Source organism: Condylura cristata, unplaced genomic scaffold, assembly GCF_000260355.1.
Source record: "Condylura cristata isolate star-nosed mole 26May11 unplaced genomic scaffold, ConCri1.0 scaffold00002, whole genome shotgun sequence".
In the NCBI taxonomy this organism is placed as follows: domain Eukaryota; kingdom Metazoa; phylum Chordata; class Mammalia; order Eulipotyphla; family Talpidae; genus Condylura; species Condylura cristata.
In genome coordinates, this window is record NW_004567103.1 from 37,693,940 (window position 1) to 37,718,307 (window position 24,368).

Here is a 24,368-nt window from a genome sequence, read left to right on the forward strand (position 1 = left end):
TAAGCCAGAAAGAAAAGGAAAAATACCGATGGTTTCTTTCATAGCAGAAATATAACAGAACAGGCAAGAAAATAATGATAATGATGAACAGCTATATACCAGAGACAGACCTCTCCTGACCTGCCCGCTGCTCCCCTCAGCAGTGTACTTCGTCTATCTGACTGTTCTGCTCCCCACATTGAAATAGTTAGAAATTCTTTCAAGATCAATTGTAATTGTTTCCTCCATGGATAGAAAGAACAGAAAGATCTTTTTTTTTTTTAAAGGTGGAGTGGGGAATGTGATAAAAAACAATGGCGGGAGGGAAATGCACTGGACTATGGTGAGGGCACATGGGTGATTTGGTGATGGGAAACCAAGGGGATTGCAACTGAGATGGAAAAAATGAACAAAAATGTGTAAAAATAAATTATAATATATATATATATATAAGCACTAATCTAAATAAATATGAAACTATAAAAAATATTGGATGGTTTTACTTTTAGAAGGAATGTAAGGGATTAGAAAAAAAACATAATTATAATAAAATCAAAATAAAAATCAATTGACAACTAAAAACCAGAGATATTCTGCAGCTGGGGAGAGGGGAGTAAGATCAAAAAAAGGGTGGGAAAAGCGCAAGGAACTATGGTGATAGCATAGGGGTGCACTGGTGGTGGGAAATTCATGGGGACTACACCTGAGATGAAAAGGTATTTTGCTCTTTGAATATAGGATCTAAACAAATTTTAAAGGCTAATATTACTTGCCATACTTTTTTTTTTTTTAAAGATTTTTTTATTTGTTTATACAGTACTGGGGTACAGGCCAGAGGCTCAGGGGGGGCGAGAGGCTTCGCCAGAGACAGAGTGGGGAGTAGAACAGGCAGATCAATGAAGTACACTGCTGAGAGGAGCAGCGGGCGGGTCAGGAGAGGTCTGTCAGCCATGTGGTCACCTCCGGGGCAGGCGGGAATCAAACTCATGCAGAAGTGGCTTTAGCTTCTTGGTGCTATGCTTTAACACGCTGCGTCACCAGAGAGGGCCCACTTGCCATACTTTTGATCCCATTTTTTAATACTAATTGTTTTGGAAATTATGTGAAAGAAAAATGTCTCTAAAAGACTTTAAATTTGTAAGCCTTGCTTTGTAGACTAAAGTAAGGATGTAGTTGCTTAAGCTGCAAATTACTGCAGAATAAGCATGGCAATTGCACTTATAATGGCTTTATAATACCACTTTTTATCATGTTAGTTTCAGAGTGAAGCATTTTACAGAAAGTGAGATAGTAACTTTGTTCTGACAGTCCATATTTGTGTGTTTTTATACACTCCTGTGTATGGCTATATTTTATGTTAATATTAATAGCTGCTTTAACTGTTCTTTTAGTTTCACCTTTTTTGAGTTTTAGCAATCTATTCTCACTATTCTGTTTCATCATGTCACATATGAGGACATTGTTAGTAATATAATGATTATCAAGTGATTTTTTAGTATTTTACATTATTCATCGTCTGTAGCCTTAGGGATATTCTTCATTTTTTTTTAGTTATGTAGATAGTTCTCTTACAAGATGGGTAATGTAGAACTTAGAGTATTTGAACTTCAGAATATTTGAAGTGTACTCGATTATGAAAAGTACTTCATTTTATATTGTGCTTTTTTTTTTCATTTGGAAAGTGGCAGTTCTATATTTGAATAAAAAATATTCAATCATTCTGTACAGTTCAGTACTCTTTGTTCAAAGGTAGAAATTGTTTCTCCTCTGTAACTGCTTGACTGAATCAGACACAATCAACTATTTTCAAAGATGATATTTCTGTTTTCATTTTTATCTTCTCCAAGTGTTCTGATCATCAAAGGATAAGGAAAGAAGCCCACCCAAAATGCTAAATATTTCTAAAAGTGTTCAGTATGTAATATTTAGGCTGATTTTTAGTCATGAGTTATCAAAGATTACTGTCTTTTTTTCTATTAATCTTTTTAATCTTCAAAACTTACTCTCATGCTTTAGAAAAGTATCATTAAGAGTTTAATGTTACTTTAGATTTTTCCCCTAACTTTGATAGCATATATTAGAATTTTAGGTATTTTAATAAAACTTTAAAAATATATAACATCTGTTTAGGCATATATAAATTTCTATCTCAAATTACTGATTATTTCACTTCATAATTCATAATTTGATAATTGAGGGCGTTTGTATATATCTATAAAAATATCACCACTCTCAAGAAAACTAACATTTCATCAAAGTTTCCTGAAGTCATTTGGTAATCAGTCCTTCTCCTCCATGATCCTTATCTCCCCCATTCCCAGGGCTACCACTCTGTAATGATATTATACAAAAAGTGCTCTAATTTCCTTCAGTATATGACTAAAGAAATGACTAGATTTTCCTTCCCCCAACCCCAGCAGGCAAGGTAATTTAAATTCAAAGAACAAAGCAGGCCCATCCATTAATCACACTTACAGTTTATTCAGGGCAACTTCCACACAGAGGTCCTTGAACTGAAACTTTAAACACAACATTGGCTCCATGTGTGATCCACAGCTCTTTTCCCACAGATGTCTTTTTTATACCCTGCTTATTACATGCTTTTTCTTGTGTAAAACTAGTGGAGCCAAACGCCAAGGGGGGAAATGTCATAGGCATCTTTGTTCCACTGAGATTAGTATGGCTGTGTGCAAATCACGAGTACAATTTAGTATACATGAAAGAAACAGTGGGAAATTGTCTTCCCAGGGTAGGGCAATTACTGATCACAGGATTAAGACAGTGTCAAGATAAGATGGAGGCCCTTTAGTTTTTCTATATTCAGCATAACTATGTGAGACTTACTCAGGTTATTTTGTGTATCAATAGTTTATTCAATTTATTGCTGAGTATAACGTCTTTGGATGGATACGGCCCATTGGTTTTAACACTTATATTTTCATGAATATTTGGGTTGTTTTAGTTTTAGGTTACTACAAATAAAAGTCCATTCACACACAAGTCTTTATATGGATATATATTTCCATTCTCTCCACCAAAAATAGAATGGTTGAGTTATATGGTAGATACATGGCTCATTTTTTTAAAGGGTTTATTTATTTATGCATACAGAACTGGGGTACAGGCCAGAGGTGCAGGGGAGAGGAGAGGATTCACCAGAGACAGATTGGGGAACAGAACAGAGGACTCACGAAGTACACTGCTGAGGGGAGCAGCGGACGAGTCAGGAGAGGTCTGCTGCACCATGTGGATCACCTCTGGGTGGTGGATCGAACCCATGCTGAAGCTTCTTACTGCTGTGCTTTTTCCCTGCTGCGCCATCAGGGAGGGCCGGCACATGGTTCATTTTTTAAGAAACCATTTTCCAAAGTGATTGTAGCTATTTACATACCTAACAACAGTGTATTGTAGTTGCAGTTGCTTCATATCCTTGGCAATATTTGATGTGACCAATTATTTTAATTTTAGCTATTCTAATGGTGCTTGTATATGATTGGAATTTTTTCTGATGATTAATGATTTGAACATTTTTCGTGTTTGTTATGAACCTTTTGTAGATTTTGTACTGCACTATTTGTCTTATTATTATTGAGTTTTGCAAATTCTGTGTGTTTGGGATACAAATCATTTATTAGATTTATGATCGGCAATATTTTCTCCCAGCATTTGGCTTCTTTAAAGAATGGTAGTTAATAATGATCAAGTTCAGCATATTATTTTCATAGAAGTTTTGGTTGACCAAAGATCACAAATAAGTTTTATCATCTCTTCTGAGTTTATAATTTAGGATATACATTTATTTGTGACCCATGTTGGGATCAAAGTTCCTTTTACAATTGGTATTTCCAGTGATGCAGAAATATTTATTGTCAGTCTATCCTTTCTCAACTAAATTATCTTCCCACCTTTTCTCAAAACATGTAAATAAACTATATAATGTACACCTCTTTCTAGATATCATATTCTCCGTTATTGATCTATCAGTGACCTATCTTGGTGCTTATAATGCAATAAAGTATAGTAAGTTTGTTTATATGTTACCAATTACAGTGTCTTTAAAATAATTCTTGAAATTTAGGAGTATAAATCCTCCACCTGTATTCTTTTGTTAGTTTTGTTTTGACCATTCTAGTTCCTTTGCACTTCTACATGAACTTTAGAATTAACATGTCAATAAAAAGAACAAAAAAGAAACATGCTGGGATATTCACTGGAACTGAATGTAGTTTGTAGATCAATTTGGGTAGAATTGATACATTAAGAATCAGTTTGGGGTAGAATTGCTACATTAACAATAGTAAGTCTTTGAAGTCATTCTAAAAAGATGTTGCCTTCCATTTATTTAGATTTACTGTTAATTCCTTTCAGTAATATTTTATAGTTTTCAAAGGATAGAACTTGCCCATATTTTGTCAGATTTTTATCTAAAGTTTTCATAATTTTGATGAAAATTTTATAGTAAAGGACACAGCATTGTAAAGATATTACTTTTATCACAACATCAAATTGTCCATTACTACTAGATAGAAATGATACTGAATGTGTATCTGGCTTCCTATATTGTTAAAACCATTTATTATTTTCAATAACTTGCTAAATTTTATCAGGTTTTCAACTTATACAGTTATGTTTGTTGTACAAATAGTAGAGCTTCTTGAAATAACGGTTTGTTCAGGTGCGATCGATGATGGGATAAGTTCACCTGGTAACATACATAGGCGGCCATGACTTAGGAAGTGCAAGTACTGTAGGGGCCCTCCCTGGTGGTGCTCTCCAAAGCTACTGTACCCCCAGTTCTTGTATGTGTGAATAAATAAATATTAAAATAAATCTTAATAAAGAAAAAAATCTTAAAAAAGAAAGTGTAGTTGTAGACTCCTTAGGGGGTGTCCTCTCATTTTATGTGATGTCTCTATTCTTGGGGTACTTCCTTTGAGTGACTTCTCATTCATTTGACTCATCAGTTAGGAGTGGTATGAGCTGCAGGTTAAACTCAAAATAATAGTTGTTTCAATACAAACGTTTTTGCACTTGCATATGAAGTAAATCCAGAAGTGGGAATTTTCAGACAGGTGGCTTCACTCCATAGGCTCCAGGCTACTTCCATCTTCCTTCCTGGCACTGTTCTTGAGTGGCATCCTACTGCCACATCACTTCATTATCCAAGATGACAGCTGGACCTTCTGACAGTTCCACTGTATTCCAGGCAGTAAGAATGGCGAGAGATAAAAGAGAATTTCCAACTGAGTTAGTCCTCTTCAAAATAATTGTTTTGAAACTTAACAACTTCAAACTTATTTTTACTGGCCAGAATTTAGTCACAAGACTATGCCTCATTTTAAGAGAGCCTGGAAAATGTAGGCTTTTTAGTGGGGAAATTGATGAAAATTAAAAATAGAGTTCAGTCATTCATAAACAAGGGAAAGCAACCATCTGATGTACTTAATGTTTTTAAAACCATATCATGCAACTCAAGTAAACTTTTTTCACAAGTAGTATACTTGAGTTGTATATTTTTAAGTCTGTGCAGAACTCTGAGGCTCTTTTATTGTCACACAGGAAAAAGAAGTTTTACTAGGTATAATGTATTAGATTATAAGCTTCTAAACAATCTGAAAACATTTTATAGGTTGCTTCATTGTTATCACATTCTGATTTTCAGTAAACCCTAAAGCCAGGATTAAGTTTACCTTTCTCATTAAACTGACTTCAATGTTATTTTGTTTCACTTACCTGTTTATAAACTAACAGAGCGTATTTACTGGTTGATAGACTATATTTTGTAAGGCTGTCTGTTAATATTTTTATCAATCAAAAGTATATGGTATAGAATAGCATTTGTAGCTTCCTGAAAAAGAAGTTTTAATGTAGGTTTGACTTTTTTCCTTGGAGAAATAAAGTATTTCTATGGGTAGAATACCTTTGCTGTGTTTTTTAACATGTCTTTTACTCTCACCCTTGATATTAGACATTATCCAAAATAAATATTTAAGGAATCTGCTACATAGTTTCTAAGATATCCCTAAAGTAGAAACACTTCATTCCCTCTGAAATAGCCTTTGTTCAGGAGTGGAAAAAAATTCTGCTGCTAAGGCAGAAAAATAGACAAACTGTCTTCAGTTTACTAATCTGTGGTCTACAGACAGGAACATGTGTTCCTTTTCCACCTGGTGTAGGCACGTGTCTCCAAACGTGTGCTTAGACCATGCCCATTCGTGCTTAAACCATGCCCATTCAAAAGCGCCAATAATCACCCACCACAGTCCATTGGACCTCCTCCTCTTTTGCTCCCATTTTCCCAAATATTTTTAAAGACTTATTTAGTTATGTGTACAATAACTGGGTACAGGCCAGATATGTGGGGGTGAGAGGATTCACCAGAGACAGTGGGAAAAAGAAATACATTGACCGAAATACATTGTTGAGGGGAGCAGCAGGTGGATCAGGACTGGTCTGCCAGCAATTTGGGTCACCTCCCTGGCTGGAGATCAAAATGGTGCTACAGTGGCTGCTGATAGCTTCACAGTGCTATGCTTTAACCTGTCGTGCCACCAGGGAGGGCCCCAACTAATTTTTTTCTTAATATTGATACGTTTTTTTAGAAATTCTGTTTTGTTTTCATTTCTATTGACATATTTAGTGAATGGTTGATGCAGTTGTAGTCAAAAGAGCACCCTTTAAATGTTCTCATAGTACTAACTCTGAAGCAGAACAATCAATGAATAAATTCTAGTGTTAAAAGTATGCTTTTGTTAAAGTGTTTTTATTGTTTTGGATTTGCAGAAAGATTATTCTTGAGATATAGTGCCTGAGCTAACAACCCATAATCCAATAACTATTGAGAGGTGAATAATTTCTAACAGTTGTTTGGGTGGTAAAGACTTAATTATAATAAAATCTCTAAAAACCATTTCTATTTGATGACCCAGAAAGCTTATGTTAATTTTTTCCTTTGAATTTCTTCATGTAATACTGCTTTTCATATGGTCATAATAATTTTTTTTATTTCTTTTTTGCTGCTATTTGAAATAGATTAAGATGCTTAGTGAAGCAGCTGGAAAAAGGTGATGTAAATGTTGTGGACTTAAAGAAGAACATTGAATATGCAGCATCTGTGCTGGAAGCTGTTTATATTGACGAAACAAGGTAAGTTTTGTCTCTTTTTTTCTTATTTGCCCCTCCTCCCTTTGTTTCTCTCTCTCTTTTTTAATCTCATACCTGTATTTGTTATATCTTGCTTATGAAACCAAAGTAAAAATCTTGTTATAATTTCAAAGGTGCTTTTCATGTAGCTACTTAATTGGACTATGATTCATTTTAAAAATACACATTTGAATTCAAATGCTTCATTTTCAAAAATAGTCAAACAATAAAGTCATAAAATGAAAGTCTCTTCTCTTCCTACCCTATCCTTAGGCTCAGATTTTTAAATGTCAGAGACAGATGTAGGCTTATATTGGTTTTCACTGATATAATGATATTCCAATTCTCTCAGATTTCAGAGTTCCTCTGAGAAAATGGGTGTCTTATGCCCACTCCTCATGAGAAGTATCTGTCAGTCTCTTAGTGCAGGACTTGTGAAAGGGCTGCTCCAGGTGTGTTTTTAATCATCATCTAAATCTAACCTGTTAATTAGTGGAGTCGTAAAGAGATTAGGAAGCAAGAATTTACTTGAAAAGGGTTGTTTGCCTGCAGCTCTTGCATGGATCCAGGTGACTTTTCTTCTAAGGATCATTTGGCAGTGGCTGGAGCTTTCTGGGCTTCAGTTGACGGTGTGCACTGTGGTTATCTGTTGGGTAGATATCTGCTGGGAGGCTGTTCATGCTGCTAAATGTCCTACAACACACAGGAAAATCTTCACAAGAAAGAATGATCCTGCTTCAAAAATCAGTGATGTGGAGATTAAGAGACTTGCTCGTAAAGGAAAACTGCACCTTCTCTTTCCACTCTAAGTAGGTGTTTAACTCCAACCCGAAATTAGATCACCTAACGAACCTGGTGCTAATAGAGTCTGATCTGACCATCCTTGGAAGATTTGACCAGTGTTTCAGGTGTTTAGAGAACAGTTGAGACTGGTTCCTGAATCTCCTACCAAAACAGATAAAGATGGCTGACTTATTAAGACTGCCTGTGAATGCAGAGGTTCAAGGGCTTCTGAAGGGAGAAACATGCACTTCCAGTGTTTAGCATAGAACAGGTGCTGAGTTTTTTTTCAGTCATGAGGCAGGTGAAGTAAAAGTTTCCTGACAGGATTAATCAAAGAATTTTAGTTTCAGAAGGTGAAAAACAGGCTACAGGTGCTGATTGTTGATAGCAGAGCCAGAGATGCTTGACGTGCCTTCTGGGTATAGTTTTTACCTAGCACATGGGGTTTTGTGATGGAGATGACAGCAAAAAAATAGCAGGCTACTAAGAACTTTTGGTCTTTATAATCCCCCACTTCCCCTGGAAACATTACTGAACAATGAAAACAGCAGAGTGGAACCGGGGAGCAAGGACATCATGCTTTTTCTATTCTGCAAGCATCCATGCTTGGGCCTGGCCTTCATTTGCAGGAGGTGAGAAATATTAAACCAGATATGATAGTAAAGTTTTTATATAGCCTTCTGCACTGGGCTCACACTTCCGATTATATATATATATATATATATAAACACCTTTTCTTCTCCTGTATAAGCTATGACACTTTTTCTTTCACAGGATATCTGTGTTGAGCTCTGACCGAGATGTTTCGACTTCCTCCATCCAAGACGGAGTTAGTTATGTAGATTAACTGTCTGGCTTATGTCCCCTGCCCATCTCAGGGCCTGCCACATGACAGTATGAGACAAATGTTTGTACCTTTTTCTTTCCTGCTAATTGTCTACTTTATAAAATGGTGGAGGACACATGCATTACTTTACTTGTATCCTATTCAGCACCTAGTAGAGATTAAGTACCTTGTGGGTTTGACTAAGTACTTGTTTGAATAACTATTAGCTGGGTGCTAGGAGGACTCCATATCTGGCCTTCTGTTAAGCGCTTGGAGCAACTGTTTCCCCCACCACCATCCCTTTCATCCACTTGACTCTTTCCCCCTTCTCCTTTGGCCTCAGAAATCCACTTAATTTATTAATGACACATAGTTTCTAGAAGTGTTTTACTTTGTCAAATTACCCACTGTGTAAATCAATCATGATTGTCTTTGTCATTCTGCATTCTTGTGTAACTCCTTCAAACACCTTCTGTTACACTGTAAATGACAATTATATAGGTTGACTAATAGGTAATAAATCCACATATTTCAAAATCAAAATAATTTAAAAAGGTACCTCTTGAAAGCTTCACCTCCACCCTGTACCAGTCTCCATAAATTCTTTAACTCATAAATTTCTTGTGTATATTTCCAGTGATTTATTAAAAATTTTTATTTCCTGTTTTTCTTTCCACATTTCACAGATCATACAATATACATAGTCACTTATTTTGTATTCTCTTCTCTTTAAACAAGGAAACTTGGAGGTCTCCTTATATCATTCATTAAACTTTTCCCTATCACATAATATAAAATTTTCACCAGTAACCTACAATAGTGGGTGTGGTGTGGGTGGTATTGCATAAGTGGTTCTTTATCTATCCTCATTATGGAGATCCTCTGTTAAAGCATGAGTTGGAGTCACAAATTAAAACAAACAAACAAACAAACAAAAAACAGACATGCTTTCAGATTATAAACTCTGTGCCGAATGTTTGTGGGGTTTTTTCTGTTTGTTTACTTTCGCTACATGCCTATACATATATAATTCTTCTACATAAGCATTCTTGTGAACAGTCTTATTCACAGGTTGATGGAATTTAAATGTAGACTGGAAAAATGGTCCCCCATATAATAATGCAGGATAAAACAGAAATTATGAATTGGTTTCTCTCTTACATGCACACACACACACACACACAGACAGCCTTTTCCTACTAAGCCTTAGTGACTGTAGGATTTCAGCTAAGAAAACAAATCAAAAAGAATCTCTTAAAAAATGATTTAAGTGAGAAAAATAAAACAAAGTTTCTGATAGAATTTGAATTCTGACCTTCTTTGAAGGATTATAGCACAGATCTCTAAGGAATACAACTGTTGTTTTTTTAACAAGACATTTTCAAATGCAAATGCCAATGTTTTATGAGTCCTGCTTTTAGATGTGTCCCTGGAGATTATTGTTTTTCAAAGTTGCACAGTGGTAATCCAGAAACATGTGACTTTAAGCAGTTTACTTTATTGTCCTTTTTAGGATTGGGATACTGCCAGGCAAAGGAGCATCACTGGTCTTCTGAATTATTTACTATTCATAAGGGTGTGTGGCTAGCCAGGAGGTGGACTCTCTGAGGTGGATGTTGTACTCATTAATACAACCTAATATAACACAATTTACAGCTTTATTTTATTCATGTGAAGGAATCAAAACTTTATGATTCCAATGGTTAGAGCACAGACTCTGGATTCAGTAAGAAAGTCAGTAGTTCAAAGTCTGAATTTTCCAATCAATCTCTCTTTAAACAAGTTCTATATACAAACATATATTTCCTACCTTCATTATCTGTAGAGTAATCACAATTCATATGAGTATTAAATATAGTACAATATCTAAAATAGAAAAAGTTAAATACTAATCATCATTTTAGTTGTACTAATAAAATGCAGACACTTATATGGGATACATACAATATTATTAGATAAATAATTACATCTCCTAGTAATGATGTCAGTTTCCTTTGAGCAACTTTTGATCCTAAAAAATGATGATAGTTTTTGATTCTGAAATACTCTGCTTTCCACAAAATTAAAGTGTCAACTAATGGGAAAGAAATTTAATGGGATTCATGTCTAAATAAAAACATTCTCAATTGACTTCTATGTCAACTGAGATATAGAAGTCCTTTATTTTGATATTACCCAGAGCAATGCTACATGGATCCCAATCAATACTTCAAGATATTTGTCTAACAGAAATTGACTAAAGTCCAGGGCACCTCAGAGTTAAGTCCCTTGAATCATCAAGCAGAAGAATTTACAAATAACATTTATTCATAAAACAAATATTTGTTCAGTCCCTGAAATGAGGGATACTGGTCATTAAGAATTAGGAATGCAACTGTGAAATCACCTGACCCAGGAGTGGGTCAAGAGCCATGGAGATAAACCTAGCCACAAGAATAAATACTATGAATACGAAACAGAGGAGTTCTGAGCTTGATAGAGCTATCACACATTACCGGGGTGGGGGGGCATAATAAGTACCAATAATTCATAATGAAGGGATTCTAAATCAGATACAGTTGGATTGCAGGTATTGCTTGATATTAATGAGCTTTTTTTCTCTGGCAAACAGCCCTGTGTCCTTTCTTAAAATCATGATTTTAACAAAAGTAATAATAAGCTAAAAATATCTGGAACATGCTAGATATATGAGGAAGTCAGCAATATAGTGCCAGTTTGAGATATAATTTGGGGAACTATATACTAAGGAGCTTAGATTTACTTAAGCTTTATTTTAATTTCAGTAATAAGAGATCCTTTGCTACTTTGGTATATTCACCATCCCAAAATTTTGAGAATGCCTAGTAAATGTTTACTTACTTTATCAGTCTGTCAGTGACCAACTGTCACTTTTCACGCAGCCCATCTTAGGCTTCAAGTTGCAGAATTCTTTCTCTGTGGGTCACCTAATTCCCCAAGTCCAGAATGTACAGATGGTTACTGTTCCCAAGAAAGAGCATGATAACTTAGTCTAGTTCTCCAAACTGAAGCTAGAATCACCTGTAACTGCTATAAGACCTTATTGTATGTCTTGGAACACATAACATAGAGGTCCCCTCTACGAGGATTTCTCTTTATCCTCTAAGGTCTAGGCCCACTCTGCAGATGCTAGCTTAGAAGCCCTTATGGAAATGACTACTGTCATATTTACCTTTGTTCAGGATCTTAAGCTCCAAGACCAAGAGGAAGTAAGGGGACAATAAAGAAATAATGTTAAAGGTGATTTCAGCTGGCATAGAAAGATCAATGATAGAATGAGATAGAAAAATCTGTTAATGAAGTGGTGGTGGGACATCCACGGTGATTATAACTGAGATGAAAAAAAAGTACAAAACGAAGAATAATGTAAAAAAATGTATTTATAAAATTAAAAAAGAGAAAAATTTGTTAATGATAACAATCACTTGTTTGGGTTAAAATATTGTTAGACAGGTTGGTAATTTTAGTTTGGAAATGCATAGTTAGACAAAAGAGCTGGAATAAAAGGAAATAATACCTATAGGAAGATTAAGTCAAAAGCTATCTTTGGGAGATTATCTGGGAAAAGAGACAGCTGGCATATATGGAAAATATAGATGAAGATGAGTTAGCTAGTGTACAGTCAGTCAGGTGTCTTCAAATTAATAAATCATGAGTAACACTGAAAGGTTGGAAAGGTTAGTTAGCATTTATTGTTAGTTGCTTAGCATAGATAATAATACTGTAATAATTATAGCCAAGCTATAGACCACGGGCCATAAAACTTCAGAATCAATGTGATGTATTGAGCAAACTCTTTGGGGTTAAACACTATAACCATCACGTCCTGATTACACTGATTTATGTGTACTCCTTAGACATTTAGAGCCAAAGCAGGAAGAAGGAAACGGGTCAGACTAATGGATACTGTTTATGAATACTATATTTCAACTGTAAGTGACAGGAAACCCAACAAAACTAATTTAAATTAATGTTCACCATCAAAATACTGTGGGCTAGTGCTTAATATAAGTACAGATTGATTCAAAGAAAAAAATGCCAAGATCACTTCTGTATCTTGTTTCCATGGAATGGGCTACTTCTGGTGCTTTCACAGGTAGCAAGATTGTAACTCCAAAATCTACAACTTTCACACCTCAAATTCAGTGGGAATGAAAAAAAGGTTCCTTTCCTAGAGGTTCCAACATATATAACCTTTTAATTTTATTTTTCTAGTTACAGGTGTATCCCTTAATCATGTCTTTGGGAACTGGATATACAAGTTCAGTGGCCAGGCATGTCATGAGGCAGGTAGAAGACTGATTTAATGTAAATCAAGTGCCAAAGGATTGAGACTGGCGCAGTGTGTTTCTCTATATGATGACACCAATAAAGTATCTTCTTGAACTGAAAATTAAATTGTGCTAGTACCGCACGCAGGGGAACCAGGATCTGGGTCACTGTGGTTTTGTATGGATGTTGACTGTCTCCTGTCTTAACTTTGCTTGCTATTGATGACAAGCCTATGGGCAAGCCAATTTTTTTCTCTAATCATGGTTTTCATAAATAGAAGATGAAATCTCCAGTTGCTTTATGTTCTGGAATTCTGTGGGTTTTACCCATATTCTCAAAGTCCCTTCAAAAGACCTGCTTATGCCTAAGTTACCCTGGCCATCAAGAGGGTAACAAGAGGGAGCTCTTATCATGTGCTTATTTGATAATTTACCAGTGAGAGCTCATATTTTCTAGATTTTTTCATTTGTAATAGTCCCTGAGGCACTTCGTTTGAGGGATATATGCTAAAACATTGTTGGTGCTCAGAGAATCATTTAAAAAGTTAGGATTTTTATGAATTCCATTTTTATGGTGTGAATTGTAGGGTGTGGTGGCTGTTTGGAGTGCTGTGTTTGTAGGCTGTTCTCACCCTATAGAGGGAGTGTGAAAACTACGGTTAGAAAAAGTGACAATATATTTGGGTTGATTTTCATATTTTCTGTCCATCTGTGGTATGTTACTTTCTACAAACTTTTAAAAACAGCCTCACTTGTGAACAGGGAGGGCGAAAAAATATGACCAGATCTTTTGCGAGATGGCTGACAAAAAAAAAAAAATCCAAGTATTATAAGAAATAGAACTCACTGTTTGTGATATTTTTTTTATTTATTTAAGAATAACATGAGGAGGTTGTTTTATTTTTTTCTTTTAGAGGTAGATTGTTTATTTTTATAAATTCCTTCCATCAAACTATCCATATCCCATCTACCTCCCACCCCCTTTTCCTACACCCTTCGCCGTATTCCCTCTGGGAACTATTATCTTCTTTTTGCCAAGTTCAAATTTTTATTTCTTCTGTGGTTTGCATATATAATTGTCTTTTAGGTACTTATATTCTGCAGATGAGTGAGACCATACAAAATCTTTCACATTTTGACTGATCTCACTCAGGGTAATCACTTCAAGATCTGTTCACTTTGTCCCAAACGCCACTGTCCACCAGCTGTTCACAGCTGTGTGATATTCCATAGATACACACTCCACAATTTTCTATCCATTCATCTTTTGACGGGCACTTGGGTTGGTTACATGATTTGGTAATTGTAAACAGTGCTGCTGTGTGCATAGATGTTCATAGTTATTTTTACCCAGGTTTTTTCTTATTTTTTGGATAAATGCCTATTAGTGGTATTGCTGGGTCAAATGGGATTACCACCTTTATTTTCTTGAAAAACCCCCATACTATCTTTTACAGGGAATGTACAAGCTTGCATTCCCACTTACAGTGGATGAGAGTTCATTTTTCACTGCAACCTCACTAACATGTGTTAGTTCTATCCTTTTTTATATGGGCGATTCTTACAGGGGTGAAAGGTATCTTTCACAGGGGTGAAAGGTAGTGTGGTTTACTTTTTTTTATTTCCATAGCTCTTAAAATAAGTGATGTTGAAAAAAAATAAGTGATGTTGAACATTTTTTTTGAATATCTTTAGGACATCTTTGGACAACAAATTAGTGAATAAATTAGTTAAGATAAAAAGTAAACCGATAATAACAGTGAAAAAATATATCTTGAAGAAAGATATAACTTCAAATATTATTCTTTTCTAATTGTATTAATACCAATTAGATTGACAATCAGTTATATCCAAGACAACCTATGAAATTTTCATAGATTTCAAAACAATCTCAAAAATCCTATTATTAGTTACTTGATTGCTATACTATAAACAAAGAAATTTGAGGCAGAGAGGGTTATTGACTTGCTAAGGATCATATAGTTTTTAAATGTTAGAGATAAGTTAATACTTAAGTCCTTGAAGACCGTGTTGATCTGTTATTTTTTAAAAATGCCTACTGAAATCAACCTGTTTCTAATTTTGTTGTTGTTGTCATTAAAAAATATATTTTCCTATCATTTAAGTCTCTTGGGATTAGGTTTTTCACTCATTTTCTATCACTGCATCCTTATGGTATGTTTTGCTTCAAAGCCCTTACTATTAATAATCCCTAATACTTTCAGAATCATCTTATCTTCATATTAAGTATCAAAGTAAATACTTAATTTCAAAGTTAGATACTTAGAATTCATACTCTATTTCCCCATAAAGCAAACTAAGCAATCATATTTCTAAGGTAGCCAAAAAAAATGTGTGTATATATATATATGTATGTATATATATATAAATACACACATGTACATACATATATACATATGCATACATATATACATATACATATATATGTATACACACACGTATATATATATATATATATATATATATATATTTCCTAGGTCACAACTGAACTGATTTTTGGACAAATAGAAAGTAGTAGGAAGTCAGAGACTTAAGTTTTTTCTTATTGACTAAAAAAAATTTCATCATTCTTTTCAGGTCTCTCAGCATACCTATTCCAAAATATATTTTGTCTTTACCTACTTTTCCTTTTTTTTTCTCTCCTCTCTATCAGTCTATCCTGAATCTCCATGATCCTTGAGGCTTTTTATCTAGACATCTATCAGCAAATTCTACAATAGGGTTTTGCTGTTCTTCAGGTTCCAAAACAGGAATGGGGGATTAGGAAGGGTGAGGCGGGGTATCTAGTTGCTTGTGCCCCAGGACTCCAAAAACTTATTTGGAGTGTGCTCTCAGCCTCTTCAGGATTTGTCTTGATTTGGATAAGTTCAGGCAGGATTCAGCGACCCTTCTCAAGATCTCTTCTGTCTTCCTGACTCCTCTTGATTAACCTAGGGCATCTTTAGATAATTATAGAAATGGAAACTTTGCTTTGACTGGTCATATACTCTTTATTATGTTCGCCTGGACCATTCTTCCTCCCATGGGATCTAGATTTTGAAACTGGATATAGGAACAGGTATCCCCCCCAACCCTGCTCCCTGCTCAGGTTATTATATGTCATGCATAACTTGAGTCACTAATTGAAGACATGACTGACTGTAATTCAAAGGGCCATAGGGAAATAGGAAAAATTTTTAAAATCATTTTGTGATATCATCTTTGCACACATGAAGCAAGACCACATTGAACAGTGTTAACATAGATAGCATACATAAGAGCAAACAAAAATAACCTTATTCTTCACCTAACCTCTACAGGTACCTGGAGATTTAAATAACTTCTGAAACTAGTGACTGTTTTTATAGATATGTTCATTCATTTACTCAACACATATTTAGAACTATATATAGATTGAGACTACTTTGCTGTTCAGTTTGGTTATTGCTATTGTCTTCCTTTTCTTTTCTGTCTTCTGAATATACCGTTGTTAGTATCCATTCTCCACCCCTGCTCAGTTGAGAGTTGACATTTATAATTTGCAATCAAGTTAAATGCAGATTATTTTCATTTGTAACATCAATATAAAAGGTTATTGGTTGAGATAACTTTGTGTAGATTCTTCTGCTTCCCTTCCATATAGTTCACCAACACTTTCCATGGGCTAATGAGCATATGGAAGTAATAAATACTGCTAAGTCTGTGTTACAGAAGAGAACTAAGTCTTATTTTCTTGGCAGAGATCTTCCATTAATTGGCAAGTAGTAAATGCTCATCTCAAACTTCAGCATGCATCAGAATCATCTGGAGGACTTGTTAAAACAGAGTGTTGGGCCCCACCCCTACAGTTTCTAATTTAATATGTGTCTTGCAGTCTGTCTCTCTCAAGATCTAGGGTTACTTTCATTCTAGCTCAGGGGCCACACTTTGAAATCTACTGAAGTAGAAGATATGAAAATAGGCTACAGGAAAGAGAGATGTAGAAAGAATGTTAGAAGTTCAATGGCTAGAATGTGAAAGCCATATCAAAAAAATGTGGCCAAATGCTGCCCTAAATTGTGGATGAGATGATCTTGTACTGAACCATCACTCCCAACCATGGGATTTCACCTTGAAACAGGGGATAATAAGCAAGAGGTTCTGACCAAAGATCAGCTATTTCTCACAGCCACAAGTCCTGGGTACAGGGAAGGTAGATGTGTCCTTTGGTTTGTGGACAGAACACCTTTTTCAGATCTAGAAATCTGGATTTTATCTCTGGGCTTGCAGTTGCAAACTTTTCCTCTATTCACTCTTAGAAGTGTGCCTCTGGAAGGACACACAGTTAAATGGAACATGAAATGCTCTTTTCTTATGCTTCATTACTCTTATTGGGAGAGTCAAAATATTTATTCCTTGCAAAGTATGGAAAGAAGATCAATACTAGGTAGATATCGTTATATTGTTGTAGAATATACTTAATACAAAATTAACCTTTTCATCTATTTTAAATGTACAATTCAGTGGAATTAACTATATTTAGAATGCTCTGTAACCCTTACTACTCTCCCTTTCTAGAACAATCTCATCATTCCAAAAGAAACACTCTACTCATTAAACTCCCTTTCTAACCTTCAACCCCTAGCAACCTCTATTCTACTTTTTGTCCCTGTGAATTTGCCTAATATACTAGGTAAAATTTTATAGTAGGTAAAATTTATGTTTGACCTTTCCTCCCAACACTTGTTCATAACCCACAGAATCCCTTAAATAGTTTTTGGCTCCCCTAAGTCTGCCTTGACCTACTTCTTTCCATAATGTTTGAAACACTCCAACCCCCATGAAACTTTCCTTTTTCACATGTCAGAAATCATAAAACTGCTTAGACTAATTATGGATATGTGCAAATAACCGAGGCTTGTGACAGATGCTATGCTAAGTGGTCATCTATTTCATCCTCACAGCCCCACTAGGGATACTATTACTATTATCCCTATTGCATGAGAAACTGCGACTCAGATGAAGTATTTTTTAATACTACATAGCTAATAGGTGATGAAGCCAGGAGTCTGACTCCAAACCACACAGAGGATTTATTAATAATAATAATTAAAAAAACAGTAATTAATGGAATGTCAGGCTTTGTGCCTAATTGAATTTTTTCAAAGATATCTTTGAGCCAAAACTTCCTGGTGGGAAGCCAATAGTCATCTGAAGGCCGATGGTGGTTTTCTGTTCCATCCATTTGCCTCTCCCAGCTGATTCCCAGAACAGAATCTTATTCGAACTCTTGAGCAACTTACTCCTACTCAGACAGACCTTTGTCCCAAGTATCCCTCAGTCCTTTTCATCTCTTCTGTGGGACAGAAACTCCTCTGTCTAGACCCTCCTTACTTGGGTAGGTACAGAAAAGATACAAAGTCCTCCTTAGACCTTGTAGAAAACTGCATCTGACATAAATACTTCATAGTCAGTCTCCTTTCAGAATGGATTTGCCTCTTAGAAATTGAGCTCAGGTCAGGTTAAATGACTTGTCCAAACAAATGTTCCATCTTCATAGGCACTCATATATACTCGTTATCTTCTCACTGGTTTAAAACAAAAAACAAAATCAGAGATGGCATTGAGTAAAGCTATCGGGTAGGCATAATAAGGAAGAAAACATATATCCCTCTCTGCAAGAGCCCCCAATATTTTTTTAAAGATTTATTTATTCATACAGAACTGGGGTACAGGCCAGAGATGTGGAGGGTGAGAGGATTCACCAGAGAGAGAGTGGGGTACAGAACAGGCAGATCGACGAAGTACACTGCTGGGGGGAGCAGCGGGCAGGTCAGGAGGGGTCTGCCACACCATGTGGTCACCTCCGGGGCAGGCGGGGATCGAACTCATGTGGAAGTGGCTTTAGCTTCTCAGTGCAGTGCTTTAACCCTCTGAGCCACCAGGGAGGGCCCAAGCCCCAAATTTTTTAAATAAACTTGTAACTCTATCATTTTATGTCCTTTTGGAATAATACAAGAGTAACTAATAAGCAAATAAATGTGCTTTGGGGTAGTCTGGAAGAATTCATTCAAATATATTTTGTACTCAGGAAGTAGGTTACTAAGTAAATATGCCATTCTAATCTGTTACCATTAAGATTATCTTAAACTCAATTATTTTTAACACTGAATTTCAAGGCAGGCAGGGATAGGATAGAGGCTAATGATTATTGATGTTGTCATTGCTTGATGTGCAGGTAGTCTGGATACTAAGATAAATGTGCTTTTTATTGAAGGGTAGCTAAGCATTTAGAAACTCTAACTCTGAAATCAGACTTGAGCTTAAAAATTGGAATAGCTACTTCTGGCTGTAGGACTTTAGTAATCACTTCAGGTGTATGTGCTTCATTAAATTCATCATTAAAATAATAGTCATGATGATAACATCTTTCTCATGGTGATATTATGACAACTGAATAAGTTTGACTTTTTGTCTGGTTCATAATAAGCATTATCATCTTCATATACCCTCAGATATTTCTGAGTTCTGGTGAAGCTTTAGTATTACCTTTAAAGTTCAAGGGGGACTTTCAGAAGGTAGGAAGGCACAGGGAGACCAGAGCACAGTAAGTAATTTTCAAAGAAATAACACTTCTTTGAGGAAACCACTTATTCCATACTGCAGAAAAATCACCTCTGTTAATTCCCTCAACCCTCCTACAAGGGCTCACTTAGAAAATGTTTGCCACATGCCAACCCAATACCACCCTTCACCCAGGGCCAGCTGAACTGCTTTCTTGACTACAACCATCTACTTTAGGGTACTTGACGATGGTTCTTTAAGGTGGGCTGACAGGGCTCCAAGACAGGAACAACCTGGAGCCCAGGCTACTCCCCTCTTCACTAGTACACAGACCTTGGACTTCCTCAACCTCCCCAGTGTCCTTCTACCATATTTGGGTTCTAAGAGTCCAGAATCCTCTGCCCAAGATCCCATAGCCTGACTCCTACGTGTTTAGGGGCCTCTTCTTGAGGTCCTTTGGCCTAGGGGATTCTAGAACATTGGTGCCCAACCGCAAACAGCTAAGAAGCAGTTTTTTTTCCAGGCAGGACAGCTTGGTGGAGATTACATGGGGGGGGGAGGGGGGAGCTTAGGAAGGATTGCAGGCTTATATAGTGAGGGCCTGAGCAGAGATAGGTGTGCAGGGGGGGACAACCATAGGCAACTGGCTTGGCCTGCCACACAAGGAGTCAAGATTTTTTTTTTAGACTTATTTATTTATGCATACAGAACTGAGGTACAGGCCAGAGGTGCAGGGGTGGTGAGAGGATTCACCAGAGGCAGAGTGGGGAGGAGAACAGGCAGACTGACAAAGTACATTGCTGAGAGGAGCAGTGGGCAAGACAGGAGAGGACTGCCGCACTATGCGCATCACCTCCCGGGCAGGGATCAAACTCACTGAAATGCTGCAGCCAGATTCCATTGCCCTGTCCTAACCCATTGCTCTACCAGGGAGGGCCCAGGAGTTGAGAATTCTTAATCCAAACCCAATTCATCAGATGTTTATGAAATTTATTTAAATTTAGAGAACAGAATGTATTTAATAATTTGTTCACTTGATAGATAACTTTATAATTTTAATTATATGGTATTTGGGAGAAATGTGTGCCCATCCTGTGTCCAGCAGTGTTATGGGCAGAACTGAATAAATTATTTTCTTGTTGAAATGTATTCTTTATAAGGATAGTAAAGTGGGAAAAGGAATTTCAAACTTGAAAAGTCAGTTTTTCCTAATTGCATCCAGTACTTGAATTTTAATACTTAATAGGTGTAACTGTGGACATTGATTGCCTGGAAATAGCCAGGCATCTACCACATGTTAGTATGTGGGTGTAACCATTTTTCAAGAGTCTACTGTGGACAGGAATATTTTCAATGATATAATTGTAGGAGTCAAAATCCCATGACCTCTCCTTCCGTGGCTGCCTCCTCCTTTATTCGCTTCCCTTGCAAGTTTTCTAGTCCAAAATATAAGCCCTTTGGGAGTTTTGTCATCTGATTTCAAGAGAAAATTTGTTGCATAAATAGTTTCAAAGGATTAGTTAAGCACTGATTAGATGCAGGGTCAGTTTTCACAGCTTATGGGTCCTATTAGCATAACTCTGTGTGTAGGGACCCCTCATTTTCTGCTTTATCAATCTCTTTGGAACTGAAAAATATTTTTCCATCAAACACCAGTGTAAGCATTTTTCAGAGATCAACAGTGATAACATTTTAGAATCTGCATATATATTATTTATCATTTCTGTATAATACATTTTAAGAATTTCCAAGGAAAATGAAACAGCAATTAACTTGTCATACTAAGTTTCTGACCACAAAGTTTTTGTAAAGATTTATTTTTATTTATTTATATATACAAGAACTGGGGTGAAGGCTGGAGGTGTGGGTAGTGTCACCAGACACAGATTCAGGAGCAGGATAGATGGTTTTACTGAAATATACTGCTGAGGGGAGCAACAGGTGAGACAGGAGAGGTCTGCTGCACTATGTGGGTAAGTCCCTAGCCGGAGATTGAACTCGTGCTGCAGTGGCTCATGACAGCTTGCTATCGCTGATACCTTAACCCTTGTGTCATCAGGGAGACCCAACCAACCACAGAGTTTTATTTTTTATGTACTCATAAAAACAAACAAACAAAACACCTCTCTTAGTGATGTACTCATGTGGCAAACAATTATGTTCTCTGCCATTAAACACAGGACTAAAGAGCAGTCTTGCTGTTGAATTTCTGAAAGCAAAATTAGAGTATTAGAGATTCCATTTCATGTACCTACTTGCACAAATTTCTTACAAAAGTGAAATGGGGACAAAATATCGTCTTACATGGCTTATTTGAGACATTATCTTCTATAAGTATGCAGATATTTTCACATCTTAGATAAATGTATAGGTACATTGTTTATGACCATGCTGTAGCCCAGGGTTGCTCCTCCATATTTTACTGTAGCAATTGTTCCTTCCCTATCTAACATGATAAAATAGTTGGAAGAGCCCCTTTGGTGCTTGGATTGAGGAAAACAAGGCAGATGCCAGGGAAAGGGAAAATGGAAGCAAGAAGAGAGCTAGCAGAGTAGGGAGGAATATTATTTTTATTATTATTCATTATAATAATAATAATAATTATTATTATTATTATTTGGTTTGCTGGTTTTTCTTAATTTGTATAAATTTAGGTTTTATCCACCTATCTTTCTTCCTAACATTTTTCCTCTCCAATTTAGAATAATTATCTTGGTTAAGCTGTTACAACTAACTTTTATCTTCATTAGAAATTTCTTACCATATTCTACTTGTGCTATGATCATAAATGAACTAGTATTTAATAGAAATGCTGACTTACTTGACTAAAGGCATGCCACAAGTACTATTCAAAAATGTTACCCTCATGTGCCTCTAATTCAAAATGTTTTTAAATGATTTCATTTCTTTTCCACGTCAAATATATATGCAGAAGTAAATTTTCATTACACAGAAGTAAATTGACCTAAAAATAGTGATGATTAATAATAATGTTACTGCTGCATAATAGTCAAATAGTATAGATTCTGAAGTTGAGGAGACCAGTGAAGATGCTACTGCAGTGGGCCAGGCAACAGTTGATGGTATCTTGGCCTTTCTCTCTCTTTTTGTTGGTGGGAAGGCAAAATACAGTTTGGAGGTGTCTTACAAAGTTAAGAATTTGACCATTGTGCTCCTGATACTTACATTGTTGAAGTGAAAAAAAAAATCTACACACAGGCCCTTCCCGGTGGTGCAATGGGTAAGGACGCAGCACTGTAAGCAAGCTGCAGCCGCTTCAGTGTGAGTTCAATCCCGGGCCCTGGAGTTGACCACATGGCATGGCAGACCTCTCCTGACCTGCCTTCTGCTTCCCTCAACAGTGTACTTTGTCAGTCTGCCTGTTCTGTCCCTTTCTCTCTCTGGTGAATCCTCTCACCTACTGCACCTCTAGTTTGTACCCCAGTTCTGTATGCATAAATAAATAAATCTTTTTTAAAATCTACACGCAAATGCTTATAACAAGTTTGTTCATAATTGCCAAAACTTGAAAATAACCAGATGTCCTTCAATAGTAGAATTCATAAACAAATTATAATGCATCCATACATTAGAGTATAACACAGTAATAAAAATAAATTAGCTATTAAGCCATAAAAAGACAAAATGAAATTTAGGTTCAGACTGGCTAAAGCAGCATTTTTAATTATTCCAAATGGGATTTTTGTTATATTTTAAAATAAGTAACAGGGTTTATATGCTCTATTAAATGAATATTAATATAATAACTGATCTTTAATCACTTGATGAGAATATTCTCTTAATATATACCTATATAATTTAATACATATATTACATATATTTGACACATAATATAGTATATAATAGCTGACATATATATAATACACATTTATGCTTTTATTTAATCACCACAATTACTTAATATATCACTTTATATATAATTGACTCACAATTATATGGGCTGGCAAGTTGGGAATTTGCAGCATAAAACTGGACAAAGCTGGCAAAACTGGAAATTCTGACAGGAGTTAATGTTACAGTCTTAAGTCTGGAGGCAGAATACTTTTCTCTTTGAGGATTCTCTCCCTGATCTCTTCAAATCTCAGTTATTTTCGTGGCCCATTCACCACCAAAATTCTGAATATTCACCACCAATATCCTAATTCTGGAGGATAACCAGAATGATTCAAAGTACTAATTCACATGTTAATCACATATGAAATGTAACATCACAGCAATGTCTACCCTAGTGTTGGATGAAACAATTTACCCATAACTTACCCACATTGACATGTAAAATTAACCATCACACAAGTATTTGTTACTTTTCCAAGATTTGTTTTTTTCAAATATAGCATATCCCTTGCTTTCCCCCACACAGTCTCTTCCTTTTTTCTGATATCCAGTAACTCCCTTGAGTTTTGTATTCCTTCCTTCCTTCTCAGTAAATGATATAACACATCCTGACTAAGGATTTCTGGATCTAGGTGTCTGTCATTCTATTTAGATCAGCAGTAGAATTCTTGGAATACAGTGACATCACAGGATTACACCACAATGATTCCTATGCAACATGTTCTGTTCTATGCTTTTATTTAATCACCACATGAGAAATAATAGAAATGGCGTAATCTGTAAAGCCCTCAAAATTTCAAACTATGTAGTGCAATGTCTTCTGCCATTGGCCAAGGGAATTAATTTAAATGGGGAAAAAAATACGTTGCTGTGATTTAGGATGTCAATGTATTAAATTAAAATCAAAATCCTCCAAAAGTAAGACTCTAAAGAAAGTTAAAAATGATATA

The 24,368-nt window shown here is 35.8% G+C and overlaps 1 protein-coding gene across 3 annotated transcripts in view; it reads left to right on the plus strand.

Annotated features, from left to right (window-relative positions):
• Window positions 1–24,368, plus strand: part of PDE1A (phosphodiesterase 1A, calmodulin-dependent) — a 244,068-nt gene that overhangs the window by 175,596 nt on the left and 44,104 nt on the right. For all 3 annotated transcript variants that reach the window (XM_012728738.1, XM_012728746.1, XM_004674849.2), the window contains one exon: window positions 7,012–7,125. In XM_012728738.1, the coding sequence (XP_012584192.1) occupies window positions 7,012–7,125 (114 nt within the window). The remainder of the gene's footprint in view (window positions 1–7,011; window positions 7,126–24,368) is intronic.